The sequence below is a fragment of the Eptatretus burgeri genome, chromosome 2 (genome assembly GCF_056783735.1).
Source record: "Eptatretus burgeri isolate ZD-2024b chromosome 2, Ebu_testis_v1, whole genome shotgun sequence".
In the NCBI taxonomy this organism is placed as follows: Eukaryota; Metazoa; Chordata; class Myxini; order Myxiniformes; family Myxinidae; genus Eptatretus; species Eptatretus burgeri.
In genome coordinates this window covers 144,001,826-144,017,030 of record NC_140962.1, presented here as the reverse complement: position 1 = coordinate 144,017,030, position 15,205 = coordinate 144,001,826, and the positions used below count along the sequence as shown (strand labels likewise).

Genomic DNA, 15,205 nt, shown 5'->3' with positions numbered 1-15,205 from the left:
AAAAATGGACTGTTGGACAGTACAATACAAACGTCAGAGAGGTGCGAGATATTATATTTGACCAACAGACCAATGAGATTAAATCAACAAGGCGGATGCATCAAACCACGTGACATGGAGGCGATAAACTAAGTCAAGAAATCACCAACGGACGGAACTCAAATGCACACCACCACCGAAGGTCACTCACCCATTTTCTGGGACGCCCCCTTGGTTTTTTCTCACCAGGTGCCTTGGGCTTCTGAGAAATAGCGAGATTGAGAGGTGGATTGGGTTCAGGCGTGTGGGTGGGGAAGGGAGGAGGGAGAGGAGACCGTTAGCTCAACTGAGGGCCAAACAGCTTGATGGAATCCAAATATCAAATGCAAACATAATTGCAGACGTATAAGGTGACCGACAAAGGATGACAGCAGCATTATCAAATTGAAATAATTAGCTGTGAAGGAAGAAACAGATGACAGTAGAACAAACAAATTCGAGGGTAGAGTTTTGTTCACACATTGGCAAGTGTTAATAAAAAAATTCTTCTTTGAATCAAACCTCAAAGTCTCACAATGAACCACAATTGCTCAGAAGCTGAAATATTTTTCATCACCTAGCTGTTTTAACTGTGCCATGGCCTGCACGTGACCCTATTTACCTCCTGGCCAAAGGGCAGCGAACCCCTTTTACAGCAGGTCCATGTGAAATCCACACTACCCTTCAGGATGGACAAACACTCACCAAAACCATTCCTTTCAAGTCAAGGAGCGACACTAAATGGATAAAGTGTGCGGGATCTTGTTCCTCGAGAATCATGAACAATGGACAAAGACACACAAACACCGCTCGTCAAGAAAAGAGAAAAGATAATTTTAGGAGACTATAAATGCAAAAATAAACAGGAACAATGTTGAAGGATTCGAAGGGCACGGCACTAAGATCTGGGAGAAAGTACAAATCCAAGCAGAAAACATCCTTCTTTTTTATCATTTCCTGAATCCAACAAACATTTGATGTTAAAAAATCTCTCCCCCCCGAAACACTGCCCCACCCTCATCTCACCACCTCCCACCTGAAACTCGACAACAAAACCAAATAATTCAAGATGCCACCCGGTAGGACAAACATTTGGTAAAAGTGGACAGACTTAGAGTGTGTAACTACCGATAAAAAACACACACGCACACACACACACACACACACACACACACACACACCTAGAGAGACCACAAAAGCAAAATATATGTGAGAGAGAGAGGAGGCGGTACCGCAGACGGCTCCCTGCCAGACCTTTAGTGCGGCCTTGGAAGGCCCTTTGTTCTTGCTGCCCTTGGGCCGGCCACGAGGTCTCTTCGGCTTGGGCGAGCCCGTGGGTTCCTGGGAACATGTGGCAAATCACGCCATAAAGACAAACAGCACGGGCAAGCACAGTGTGAGTTAGACTCTATACACATGAGGCCAACATACTCAAGAGGTTATGGCCTGGTTCAGCGAATATCAAGAATTCAACCTCGGATTGAAGGTCAAAAAAACAAAAGCGTCTGTGCATCGGAGACAAAATGCCGACTTTATTTTTTCTTGTAAACCTCAGTGAAGAGAATAAAAACAGAAATCCCATCACTTCCACCAGTCCAGCACTCACTAATGATGTTAAAGATGCCATGGCACCTTTCAAAAAGAACAAACCATTGCATACACCAACCAAATCCGCGATTTTGGCTCCAGCTACACTCCGCGGGGAACATGGGCATCACCGGGGGGTCCTGATGCCCCCCTCCCCCAAACTTTGGTCGAGGTCAGCTGCCTTTGTGGTACCACAATGATGGAAAAGCACAAAAGTTAGACGGGGCTTGTGGATTTTTTTCTTGTGCCGATTTCATGCTGTTTACCTTGAGGGTTACAGATTCGTCTTATGTTGTTAATGGATGGAGAATAATATATCGATATCAAATGGTGGACTTTATGCACCAGTTAATGTACATATACGTACAGCACATACATCTCATATTTATATATCAAGTATTGGCCAAACGCTGTCGTTTTATGGAATAGTTTATCAAATGCATCGTTCAGAACAAGGAAACTAATTTTATAATAGTTCAGGTACCCAATGTCAAAAGCACATCGTTTTGGCAAGGACCAACTCTGACGAAGAAAAAAAAGCAATAACAAACTGAAATGGATAACATATGAGCAAATATACAACTTAGGACACCTTTCATAAATTGAATCAGGGAGTGAGAACTGGGATGATATTTTAACCTGAGCAAGTGAAGCAGGAAGATTACCCCATCTCTGAAAGTCATTAGTGAGCCAGCTGGGCTTTTCTGCCAACATTGGATCGTGACATGGTAATTATCTACCGTTTCCAAAAGATTGTAATCCTAATCTTCTTGAAAGCTTTGATTTTCATCCGAATTGGCAAGCACAAGCTCCTTGCTACCTACCCAGTGTCATCGCTGATTGGATACGACGACGACAGGCCACCGTGTGATAAATGCCATTTAAAACAGCAATTAAGTCAAAGTTGCTTTCACGTAACCAAATTCCAAACAAGACACCACCTACTTCAAAACTCGGATATTTATAAAGGTGGAAGCAAAATACAAAACAGGCAATATTCAGCAGGAAATGGTGATGGTGTAAACAGGTGACCCATAACCTCATCAAAAATTTACAAACTTTCGAATCTCAGATCAAAAGATACCTTCATTTTACACTGGCCAATCACTAATGCGAAGTCCAAGTTGTGCAATGAGGGTTGGAAGTGTTTCTGGCTTTAAATGAAAAGAAACTTGTCTCCCCGAGCTGTGTAGCCTTGGTTTTAATCCCCACCCTGCTATAACTTGCCATCCTGGTATATCACAAGCAGGAGGAGAGGCATCAACATTTGTGCCATCCCTTGGGTTGACAAGAAACTGAGAGTTCCACAGACAAGCAATAGTTGGTGGACGTTAAAGAAAGCTCATCTACAACAACTACGACTACTAATACAACTACAGTACTACCCTGATTTATGTTTCCCTTTTTACCTCATTTCACAAATACGTCGTGATTATTATTAATACTACTACCACATTATCGCTACGTCAACTCACACTTACGTCAATAATAGAAGCCATACCTTTTATTCTCCAGCATTTACAGAACTTCCAAGACTGATGAGGATGCCAGAATACGTCGCTAAAGTACCAAATTGGAGATCGCAAAAATTACCGGCAAAAAAAAACTACTGTAAAAATTAAAAAATTTAAAAAATACATCACGCATAAAGAAATGTACCGCACTGTGGAATAGTAGGTAAGAGGCAGCATATAAGTGTGACCTCAGAAGTGAACTTGGATGTTATTTGCCGAATGGATGATGGTGAATGCGCAGTTGATGTCGCCGGGTTATTAGGTTTGCCTCAAACTACGGTGTGTACCATCTATAAAAATGCTTACATTCATTGAAGGAGGAGGAGGAAGAGGTACCACCTTGTTTGACCGTGTCCAGAAAAGGTTAATTTTCATATGGGAAGTAATTGTCTTGTTTTTTTTTAGTATTAATATGTATGTGCATTTGATAATTGTCATTACCCAAAAAAATAGGTAATATCATAGGTAATAGCGAGGGTTCAGCGCAGGGCTACAAGATTGATTCCGGGCCGAGCTAGACTCAGCTATGAGGAGCGGCTGAAGGAGACAGGGCTTTATACACTAGAAAGGAGGCGGTTACGAGGAGATATGATGGAGATGTTTAAGATAATGAAAGGTATAGATAAAGTAAGTGTAGATGAATTATTCAACAGAGTAGACAGTGATAGGATCAGGGGCCATAGCCTGAGAGTAAATAAGAGGAGAGTTAAGATGGTAGTAAGGCAGGGGTCTTTTACTCAGAGTCGTTAATGCATGGAATGTTTTCCCTGGAAAGGCAGTAGCAGCAGAAAGAGTAGATAAGTTTAAATTGTAATTAGATAGGTACCTGGAAGTTATGGAGATATAGTGGTATAGGGATGTTGATATGACTTTTAGGTGGTTTCAGCATTGATGGGTGATTGTGTACATGTGTAAGGGGTGCTGTTGGTGGGGGTCTTGTCAAGGGGGGTGTGTAGTTGATAGTGTGTTTTTAACCAAGACCATGCCCCCCCCACCGAGGGGTAGAAAAGAAAAAGAAAATATACCATCAGAGATGGGGAATCCCCCGCCATTGAAGGAAAAAGGACATACATATTCCAGATAATGAGGGAAGTGAATTGGAAACAAGAGACCATTTGGTCATCATCTCGAAAAAGTTCCCCAGGGGTGAGGAACGTAGTAACCAAAAATAATTGAAATCAGATAAGCGGTTTTCCATTTATTACAAAAAACATTTTTTTCAAGATGGCCGCCCCAGTCGGCCATCTTGGATCCGGCCACGCCCAAAATCAATAGGGTTCTTCCTTTTCAGGTGGTACATGTGTGACCCAAATTTCAAATCGATATGGCAAACAGTTTATGAGTTATCGCACTCACAGCTATAAATGTTGAGGCCCGGACGGACGGACGGACAGCCGGACGACCTGGGTGACAACAATATCCCCCTTCCGCCACGCAGCGGGGAATAAAAACGATAAATAAATAAATAATACAAAAAAGGCATTTCATCAATTAAAAACTTTTTTTGCATTTTCTTCCTTGGATCTTGTGTGGATGGATCAGTGTGGTGTCACGCAGGCATGATGGGCTGAATGGCCTCCACCTGTGTTTGATTTCCTTATTTTTCCTTGTAACTGGAACGGCACTAGGTAGAGCACATACCTCCACCAGGCCGAATAGTTTGTTTTGCATCCACTGATGAGTCGGCTCTGCACCCGGACCTGAACCAAAATCTCATCGGCTTGTTCTCGTCACCGAGCCAACTCATCCACCTAGTTTTGTGATAATCCGTCAAAGTTTTTTTTAAATCTCTCCTCCTCCTGTTCCATTTATAATGGGTGAGGTCCGATGGCACCAAGCTTCTGCCCTGCCTTAACCATGATACTCCTCCACCTCCTGCTGTCCTTAGCCAACTCGCTCCACTCTCCAACCACCACTACCTTACACAATCCTCCCATCTCAACCCGGTCTACCTCTTTTCCTCCTACCTTGCTCCCTCAACATATCCACTCTCTTCACCATTCTTTCCTCCCCCATCCGCACCAAGTGTCCAGCCCATCTCAGCCGACATTTTTCCAATTTCTCCGTCGAGCTCATCTGCACACCAATCTTCTCACTCAGTTCATCAAGCCTCCTTCGATCCACCCTCTTCAATCCCGCAATCCTCTTGACCAAGTTCTCGCAAACCTGCAGCCTCTGTTGTTGTGTCTGTCAGTGCCACCTTCTCCAGACCATAAAGACAGGCTGACATTACACACGACATCAAAAACTTCCCTTTCAATTTTCTTGACATCTTTCTGTCAGTCATTACCCCCTCCACACATTCACACCCACCTGAATCCTCCTCCGCACATCTGCCTCAGACTCAACATCTCCGGTCACTGTTCCTCCCAGATAATCAAACCTATTTCCCTGCCTGATCGCATTTGTTTTGTTTTCTCTGCTGCCTGACCCACATCACCCGTCTTCTCCACAAACATCTTCAGCCCATGCTTCCCAAATGCCTTACTTCTACTCCCCCAGTACCTCCTACATCTCCCACCTACTCTCCACCACAAGTGCCAGATTGTCCGCATACAACATCCTCCCCATATTACCCCTCAAACTCACCTTCCTGCTTGCAAGCCCCCTCATCTTGGTAAACATGAATGGGCTGAGAGAGCTTCCCTGCCTCAAACCGATGATCTCGCTGAACTCCTCAGAGATCCCAAGGCCAACCAAAACTCTTCCCTTTGTTCCCTTGTACATTCCCTCCACGAACCCAACTTCTGCTTCCGGCACTCCCATCTCAGTGTCGCCATCACCATCTCTCTGGGGACAGTCTCGTAGGCCTTCTCAAAGTCCACAAATCCCAATGCCATCTCATCTTGCACCTCCAACTTCTTCCCAACCAGCTGTATCAGCACGAACATCCCATCCACATCTAAACCCCTACCCCTCTTCTCTGATTTCCATCTCCACACTCTTCTTTGTCCTCCCAATCAGAATCCTCTCCAATGCCTTCATTACATGACTTAGGAGCGTAATTCCCCTGTACTTTGCCGGATGTTAAACATCTCCCTTCCCCTTCCATATCGACACAATTAACCGTTCTCCAATCCTCTGGGATTGAACCCTCGCTCACACATATATTCATAACACATAACCGCCTCTTCGTCCAACTGACTCGCACTTCTGCTGAAATTATCATCTCTGTACACACCTCAATGCCTGGTACTCTTCCCATCTTCATTGCCACCTGCACTTCCTCCTCTGTGATCTACACCAACTCCACCTTCCCCTCTACATAACACGGTAGCTCTAGCTCACCGTTGCTTCCTACCCGGTTCAACAGCTCTTTGAAATATCCTTCCCACACCTTCAATACTGCCCCCCCTTCCTCTGACACAAGCCTCCCACCACCATCCTTAATCACTGCCCCACCCCCCTTCATGTCCTGAACATCTTCATCCTGTCATGAGCTAATTTATGAATCATCTTCCTCCCACCATCCTCTTCTAACTTGTTGTGCACCTCCTTTTCCATATCAGTCCTTGTCTTATTCACAGCTCTGCTTGCTGCTTACCACTTCTGCCCAACAGGTGCAGGAACCCTGCCTGCATCCAGCTGCCTCCCGACATCTTTGAATTTCTTTATCCACTTCGAAACCTCCTTATTTTCACCAGCTTTTGCCAACTCCTCCGTTCATCATACCTGGTTTCTATCCCTCGACAATGCACCCTTTCCTGACGTCCTTCCACACAAAACCACTGCAATTCCCCTAAACGCCTCTCCGGACTTCTTCCACTCCTCCTCCAAACCTTATGAAATATCACGTGATGCAGTATATAGTTTTTGACACTAACTCCCAAATGAAGAATCAACTTTAAAAATTAAAAAAATAAATCTCCTATCCCGATCAGTATTTTCACCAAATTTTAATCAATTTGTCCTTGTCACACATCGAACCTGTCCACTTTTTTGTTTTTTTTACAAATCCGTTGAGAACTTCAGATATCCTGTCCACAGAGACAGACAGACAGAGACAGGGGTGAAAACATAACCTCAGTTTACCTTCGGTGGGGGAGGTAAAAGCAAAATATAACAATATGTAAAATGGATTTTTTTAATGTTTATTTTTATGGTTCCTAAAAAGTTAGGAACTTTATATTATATTTATGTTGTTTCGATATGCGAAATACTTTTTTCAGATATACATCCCCGACAAAGACCGATGTTTGAGACCAATAATACTACTGTTACTGCTTCAACGAATCCCATATTCTCATAAGATCGGTTGGGGAGAGTTTTCTGACCCATACCTTTCAGGAACCGACTGACCAACCTGACGATCAACTAACAGAAACTTGTAATTTGTTCAGTGTACCGGTGATAACTCACGGTCTCTTCACAAACGACTCTGTGGGATCTTTAATGTCCACCAGCTAATCCTGGCAGAGGGAACATCTCGTTTAACGTTCATCTAAGGGACAGCACACTTTGTAATGCAATGCCCATCCTGTGATGCACCAATCCAACAGTTTATACTCAGGTGGGGAAATCGAACAAAGATTATACAGCCAAAATGAAGTGCACTGCCTCTTTAATTCCCTGGGATACTCGGGTGTGTGTGTGTGTGTGTGTGTGTGTGTGTGTGTGTGTGTGTGTGTGTGTGTGTGTGTGTGTGTGTGTGTGTGTGTGTGTGTGTGTGTGTACACGTGTGTGTGTACACGTGTGTGTGTACACGTGTGTACACGTGTGTGTGTGTACACGTGTGTGTGTACGTGTGTACGTGCAGCTGTTGCTTGGAGAACTGGAAAAGAAGAGGCCGAGGCATGGCACAAATAAGAGATAGTGAGACAGTATTAAATCCGATTTACAGGTTATTGGGATCAAAGATAGGTTTTATGAACTTTAAAAGGATAGAGTAATAAGACTTGAATCATGCAGTGATGGAATTAGAAGAACTGTTAATCAGCATCATCAACAAAATTAGCAGAGTACATACAACCGAGTGGGCAAAAATGGCAACTACCGCTGCCCCCATGGGAAGTCTTTTGCCGTCAAGGAGACCTCACAAAGCAGAGTTGTTTCTCTGACCTAGCCATCCTGTCATTTTGTCCAAGGCAATCATTCACCTGTTCTGCAATGGGCGGCTTCACGGTGTGTGTCTCTGTGTGTGTCTGTGTCTGCAAAAAAGAAAAGAAAAAAAAAAGTGCAAATAAAGGATATCTGGTTAACTAACATGCAAATGCTTCCGGATTTGGATACAATGTGTAAATAAATGCAAGATGGTAATTTCACCCCGAGGTTTCAGAAAAATGGAAAGTACTCAAATGGGAACATCAAAAAACAAGTTAGCTCTTTGAACCCTGAGCTCTTTGGACTTTCGGCTCCCCAACATTCCCATTATTTATCGACCACATTCTCTTCAATCCCACTCTTCATTCTCATCATTACTATTATTTATCAACTTCCACATTCTCTTCAATCCCACTCTTCATTCCCATCATTACTATTATTTATCAACTTCCACATTCTCTTCAATCCCACTCTTCATTCTCATCATTACTATTATTTATCAACTTCCACATTCTCTTCAATCCCACTCTTCATTCCCATCATTACTATTATTTATCAACTTCCACATTCTCTTCAATCCCACTCCTCCTTCCCAACATTACTAGTATTTAACTTCCACATTCTCTTCAATCCCACTCTTCATTCCCATCATTTATTAACTTCAACATTCTCTTCAATTTCACCTTTCATTCTCATTATTATCAACTTCCACATTCTCTAAAAAAGAATGGTTTGGTCTGGGGACAGATAGATAATATGGTTTAGAATAAAATGATCGTCAAGACTTTCAAAAACATTCATTGTATAGCAAGCGATTGGGCTGGAAGGATAGCCTAGAGGTGTGCGCACTCGCCTCTGAGCTGTCCAGCCTGTGTTCGCTTCCCGACTCAGCTATAAACTGTCACCCTGCTATTTCTCTGATAGTGTGAGGCATCAGCGTGTGTGCCATCTCTCGGATGGATGTTAAACGGTGTGCCCCATCTCCCGACATGAGTTGGTGGATGTTAAAGACCCCAAGGTGTCCTCCGAGAATATTCGGCGTGATCGTAAATTACACAATTCCTACTTCCTAGTTGCAACCCAATCAAAATTTTAACACATGACAAACAAATTTCTTTGTCAGAACCGTCACGCTGCATAAAGCATGGTCCATGAATGAATGAATGAATGAATGATTGAATGAAAACTAACATGGCAGGGGAACTTGTCAAATACAAAACCGAAAGAGACAACAAAATACCCAAAAATCAAGCTTAATACGACGATGCAGCTGTAACAGAACATGAAGAGCAACAAGTGATTCCCACTTCCGTGCACAACGTCAACACGCACCACGTCTTCCAGCAATGACGTGAGAAAATTATTCACAGCAATTTGGATGCACGAATGAGGAGGATAAGATCAATGGAGACTAAGAGTCATCACGAACGGCCAGGAGGATTTGGTGGTCAAAAGCGCAACGTATGTAAAGATACCGTTACATTCACATCCATGCCCATACACGATAAGATTAGCATCGGTGCTTTCACAGGAAGCCAACTGTCAGCCAGTAGTGGGGAATTAGTAGTTATTACAGCACCATGGCAACAGCAGGTCAGGTCAGGTATGGGAGCATGTGCTGGAATAGCATCAGTGTCCACTTTCCATGGGTACTTTAGGGGCTTCTTTCTGTCCACCCCACAAACAGATGCCTGGCCCATCCCCATCTCCTTGTGATGCCAATCAACCTGCTGCAACCACGAGGACATGGTCAGCATGTTGACCTCCTCCACTCACGAAGCTTCCTCACTGAGGGAATCTGATGAGCAGGATCAGCATCAGGAAAACGAGCCACATGTCCATACAGCCACGGCTGACGCTCATGCACTATACAGGTCACAAATCTCATTTGAGTCTCTCTCAGCAACAGGTCGTTGGACAAAGTCTGACCACCGATAGCCAAGGATTCTCCGAAGAGACCTGGTACTGAAGGAGTTCAGATCTGTCTCAGATCATTAGTCAGAGTCCAAGTTCCATATCCGTACAGACAAGATAGCAGCATCCAAAATGTCAATGAAAGCCTGGATCTTAGTAGTTTTGACCTAGGAAACCTGTAATCCCAGTGGCTGTGACTCCTCCCTCATTCAGCACCTCGAGGACCCCTGTATGGATATCCAGCGTTTCCACAAAGATGACTAAATCATCTGGGAAATCAAGGTCAGAGATCTTTACATTCCCAAACAATGCACCGCAGCTTGATCTCTCCAACATCCTCCCCAGAATCCAGTCCATACAAGCACTGAAAAGTGAGGTGGCCAGTACACACCCCTGATGAACTCCAGTAACTGACAGGAAGTCGGAGATGGAACCACCACATCTCACAGCACTCTCAGTGCAAGAGTATGTCAGACATCAGATTGATCAGCTTTGTTGGCACCCCACGAAGACCGAGAATCCTCCAGAGGGCATCCCAATTTACTGAATCGAACACTTTGTGAAGATCAACATGGGCTGCAAGCAGCTCCTACCAAAACTCTCGTCTGCGTTCAGTAAGGACCTGAAGGGCAAGGATACAGTCAATCATTGACCTCTTTTGTGTAAAGCCTGACTACTCAAGCAGACGGTGGCGAACAATAATCAAGAATAACCCAAGCAAAGACCTTTCCCAGCACTGAGAGCAGCGTCATCCCTCAGTACCATGGCAACGGCGAATGCCCACAAATTCATGGCTTAAATTCTCTGTGCAAGCTTCTGCATGACGGATCTTAGTGAAAGGTCTGCAAGGCATCCGAACCACTCCGTTGTACTTCCTTCAAAGAAATAGGGTTCACACCTGCACGTCGATGAACAGTAAATGGAGATGAAACATTTCAGCATACACCACCCCATCCCCCACCAAACAACTACAACTCCCAGCTTCCAACACCTTCACTTCACACCAAAAGACAATCCAATTTAATATCCCCCTACTCCACTGACATCCTTTTTTTAGCGAATGCTCGATGCCAGTGATTGTAGCCAAAAGCAAAACTACCGAATACACATTTATTTCACATGGTTACTCGTATCTGTAGATTGTGTCCATCAATACGAAAGTGTTTGCTGAACTCGTTCTGGTGTAAGGCTTCAACAGACTTTGCTGTTGAAGCTTTGAAAATTTCAAACTTTGCTGAGAATAGGCATTTACAAAGGCAAGCAACAAACAAACAAAAAAAAAGGCAGAGGGGTACAAAGTTCAACTTCTCATTCATTTCTATTTTCCTTTTTATTTCTTTATTCGGATGCAGGCTATGACTGCTTGGCTGCATCATTTTCTATGAGTACAGCTGTGCTGCCAATGCAATGCCTGGTTACTCAAAAGCTGGAACTCATTTTGCCGACCTCAGAAGAATGACAGGCCTAATCAACTGACCTGATGTTAATTCAATGATCCGGCAAGGGATTGAACTCATGACCCTAAGATCTTAAGCCACCACCAGGCCCATTTATTTCTATAATCACACACAACATCCTAGAAACCAGGACGTCTTGCAGGAACAGGCCATAACACGCCTGACACACCAGTATGCTTGTCACATAAAAATACAAAGTAGCGAATCATAACTGCGTCTTCGACGAGATGACGAACAAGTGTTATCTTCTAAAAGTCCGTGATAACGAGTTTAAGAATTGAAGAGCACAGATTTATTATTATGGAGTACAGGCACTACGAAGGGCAGCATCGTCATATGCAAATGGACCCCTCGCAGAAGCACATGGGCACATGACATGTGCAGGAATGGCTCTCGCATTACCTCAGTTTTCTTGCGTCGTCCGCGGCCACGCTTCACCACGGGCTCGGCTGCTTGCTCGGTAGTTTCCTCACCACTTTCTGAGGCTGCAGCTTTAGTCTGCTCAGGGGAACGGCTGCTTGTAGCGGCACTGCGTGTAGGCCGGCCACTCATGGCTCGGCTGTAGAGGAGTAAGGGTCAGGTCAGAAAAGAAAGCAAGGAGAGTCAGCATTGGGATGCAAGATTAATGAGAATCAGGATTCAGAGGTGACAGTAACGAGGGTCAAGATCGGGAGGTGAGAGAAGTGAGGGTCAGGATTGGGAGGTGAAAGGAAAGGGGGTCAGGATTGGGAGGCGAGATGAGAGAGGGTCAGGATTGGGAGTCGAGATGAGTGGGATCAAAGGAAGAAAAAAAAACGAAGAAAGGAGTGAGAATTAGCAATAGGAAGAAGACTGCAGTTAGTGTCAGATTAGGAGAAAAAAGAAGAACAATGGGAAAAATGAGTGAGCATCAGTAAAGGAACAATTGAGGAGAGTCACCAGTGAGAAAAAGAAAAAGGAAGGGTCAGAAATTGGATAAAGAGAGACGTGAAGGTCAACAATGTGAAAAGATAGCAAAGGTCAGCAAGAAAAAACAAAGAGATAAGTGAAGGTGAAAAAAAAAAAACAAGAGAGGAACATGGCGACATAGCTCAGTAAATGGAGAGCGTAATGGTCACCAACGATAAAATGGAGCTGCTAGGATCAGCAATGGTCAAAGAAAGGAGGGTCACTGAAGGGAAATGAGTGAGCCAGCAGTGGGGAAAGGGAGAGTGGTCAGAAATTGGAAAAACGATCAAGGGTCAGCAACAGGTAAGAGAGAGGTGTGAAGGTCATTGATGGGGAAAACAGAGCGAGGAACGGGAATGGGAAAAGAGAGTAGTGAGGGTCAGCATTGGGTAGTGGGAGATCATAAAGGAAGAGTAGGTCAGAGGAGAGGGACAAGGTCAGCAAGGGGATGGTCATGGGTAAAAGTCAGCAAGAGGAGGGAGGCGCGATGTTCAGAATGGATGACAGGATCATTCTGTTACCGCAGGAGGGCAGATAAAGAACGAGAATGGGAGAGGCTCTCGGTTGTGGAGCTCGCTTCCCACCTTTGGTTGGGCCGCGGGGGCTTGTGGGTGACGGGGAGAACCCGAGGCATGGGTTGTGGTTAAGGGGAGGCGGAGGAGAGAGCTGGAGATTTGTTTGAGTGTGGGAGGTGCGCAATGAGGATGAAAGAATGGTAGGGTGGTAATGGGGGATAGGTAGGTGTGTGTGTGTGTATGTGTGTGTGTGTGTGTGTGTGTGTGTGTGTGTGTGTGTGTGTGTGTGTGTGTGTGTGTGTGTGTGTGTGTGTGTGTGTGTGTGTGTGTGTGTGTGTGTGTGTGTGTGTGTGTGTGTGTGTGTGTGTGTGTGTGCTTTTTTTTTTTAAACAGTTCTTGATATGCCATATCTCAAACCTCCCGCTCCCCCACCCAAACTTATCTTTCTTCTGAAAAGGAGGAGAGGAGGGGAGGAGGGGAGAAGGGAGGAGGGGAGAAGAGGAGAGGAGCGGAGGGGGAGTTTCGAACAAGGCGAATCTACAGTATCACGAGCTCGTGGGGGTGGGGCAGGGAACGGGGTGGGTGGGGGGGGACACATAAACACACTAAATAAATGGAATATCCCAAATCCCGATTGACAATTCAAGGTGCAGCGATGATCGTTCGAACGGGGAAAAGCAGCTCAGAAAAGGATTGAACGGACAACAGCACGGAGAGGGTTCAACTTTCTTTGGGTCAAAGTTCAAACCATCCACCGAAATATATCATACACTCTTCTTCGTGTACATCTTGTGCCAATAAGATATTGCCCATCGCGCAATAATTAAATAAATTATAAAAAAGCGGGAAAACTTTTTGTTCTCCCTCCACGTCGTGCTGCACAATGTGCACGTGTTCGGATCACAGCAGCTGCTGATCAACCGCGTCCAAGGGCTTTCTCCACGATACTTATACCGCAAACATCGAACCAGCACACAATATCTACACATGTTCCAGCCGCTACGCTTATACATACATACACATACACACACATATACACATACATAATAATGGCGGGAAACACACGTTTCGACCAATGAGCGCAACGCGTGCCCGAGACAAAAGGGAAAAGCAGGAGAACCTAAAGAAGCGATGAACGAACGCCTGGTCGGCACCGACATCTCGACGAAAGCACGAAAGCACGAAGCGGCATCACTGGAAGCACAAAATCGTTTAATCGACAAAACGGCGGGTACTGTCTGCAAAACCGTCCGCGTCGCGCGAAACGCCGGTGGATTCGGACGAGCTTTGTCCAAAATGTCCTTTTCGTGCATCCTCTCTGTTCCCCGGTTAGTCCGAGTCGGACACCGTCAGCACCGGGAGCGCACAATGGACACGCACGTGACACACGATTCAAATAAAATTTAAAAAAAACTTCCACAAAGTTCGCTCGTGTAAAACTGATCTGATTGTCCATTTGAAAAAAAAAGAAGGAAAAGCGAATTTGAGGAATCTGGGCTAAAAAAAAAAATAATAATAAAAAACTCGTTTCTTTAACATTTTAAACTTACCTGCAGTTGACCAGCTGGAGCGAGCACTCGGACTAGGCCACCCGCGCAAACCTTGGCTCGAAGCCAAATGGCCGAATTGTTGCGGTGCCAAGCGGGCAAGCGAGCACATGGCGGCGGATGCATCCGCACGTGGGCGTCACGCCGCGCCCGAAGAGGACTTCCCATTGGCTCGCAGCCAGAGTCCCGCCCATCAGCTTCGAATTCATTGGACGGTTCCCAGAAGCCGAACGAGGCTCCGCCCACGTCACAGATTTCCCCTCTGAGAATCCCCTGCGTCCTCCGGCCACCACAATTCCATTATGCGTCGCATGCTTGCACCGCTTTAAGGATATCCTCGTTTCCCGTCGCAACCTCCCCCTCTCCCGCCCCCCCCGACCCTCCTCAAAAATGAAGAGCGGGCATGTTGAGTTGTTTGCCATCGGGCGATGTTGCACAATAACAAATCACGAGAACCTTTCACCATTCAAATCGAATGTGGTTTTCTTGTTCGTTCATTAATTTTTCGCTTCCCCGAAGATTTCGTGTAAACTTGGGTCGTTTTAAGGTTGTTGTGTCGAAAAATCTGCATCGATTTCTTCACATCGTGTGCGATGTTTAAATCAGGGCGCGGGTTGCGTCGTTTCTGGAATCGAACCTAAAAAATGAAACAAAATAAAGAACACGTGGTCAGTTGGCTGGGAACC

General features: G+C 45.0%; 1 protein-coding gene across 1 annotated transcript in view; it reads right to left on the bottom strand.

Moving 5' to 3' along the window:
• LOC147033404 (uncharacterized) overlaps positions 1-15,205 on the bottom strand; it is a 70,754-nt gene that overhangs the window by 55,189 nt on the left and 360 nt on the right. The window contains exons 2-5 of the mRNA XM_085871611.1: positions 11,933-12,089; positions 8,216-8,266; positions 1,273-1,359; positions 191-241 (exon numbers count right to left, since the gene is read on the bottom strand). Coding sequence (XP_085727737.1) covers positions 191-241; positions 1,273-1,359; positions 8,216-8,266; positions 11,933-12,089 — 346 coding nt within the window. The remainder of the gene's footprint in view (positions 1-190; positions 242-1,272; positions 1,360-8,215; positions 8,267-11,932; positions 12,090-15,205) is intronic.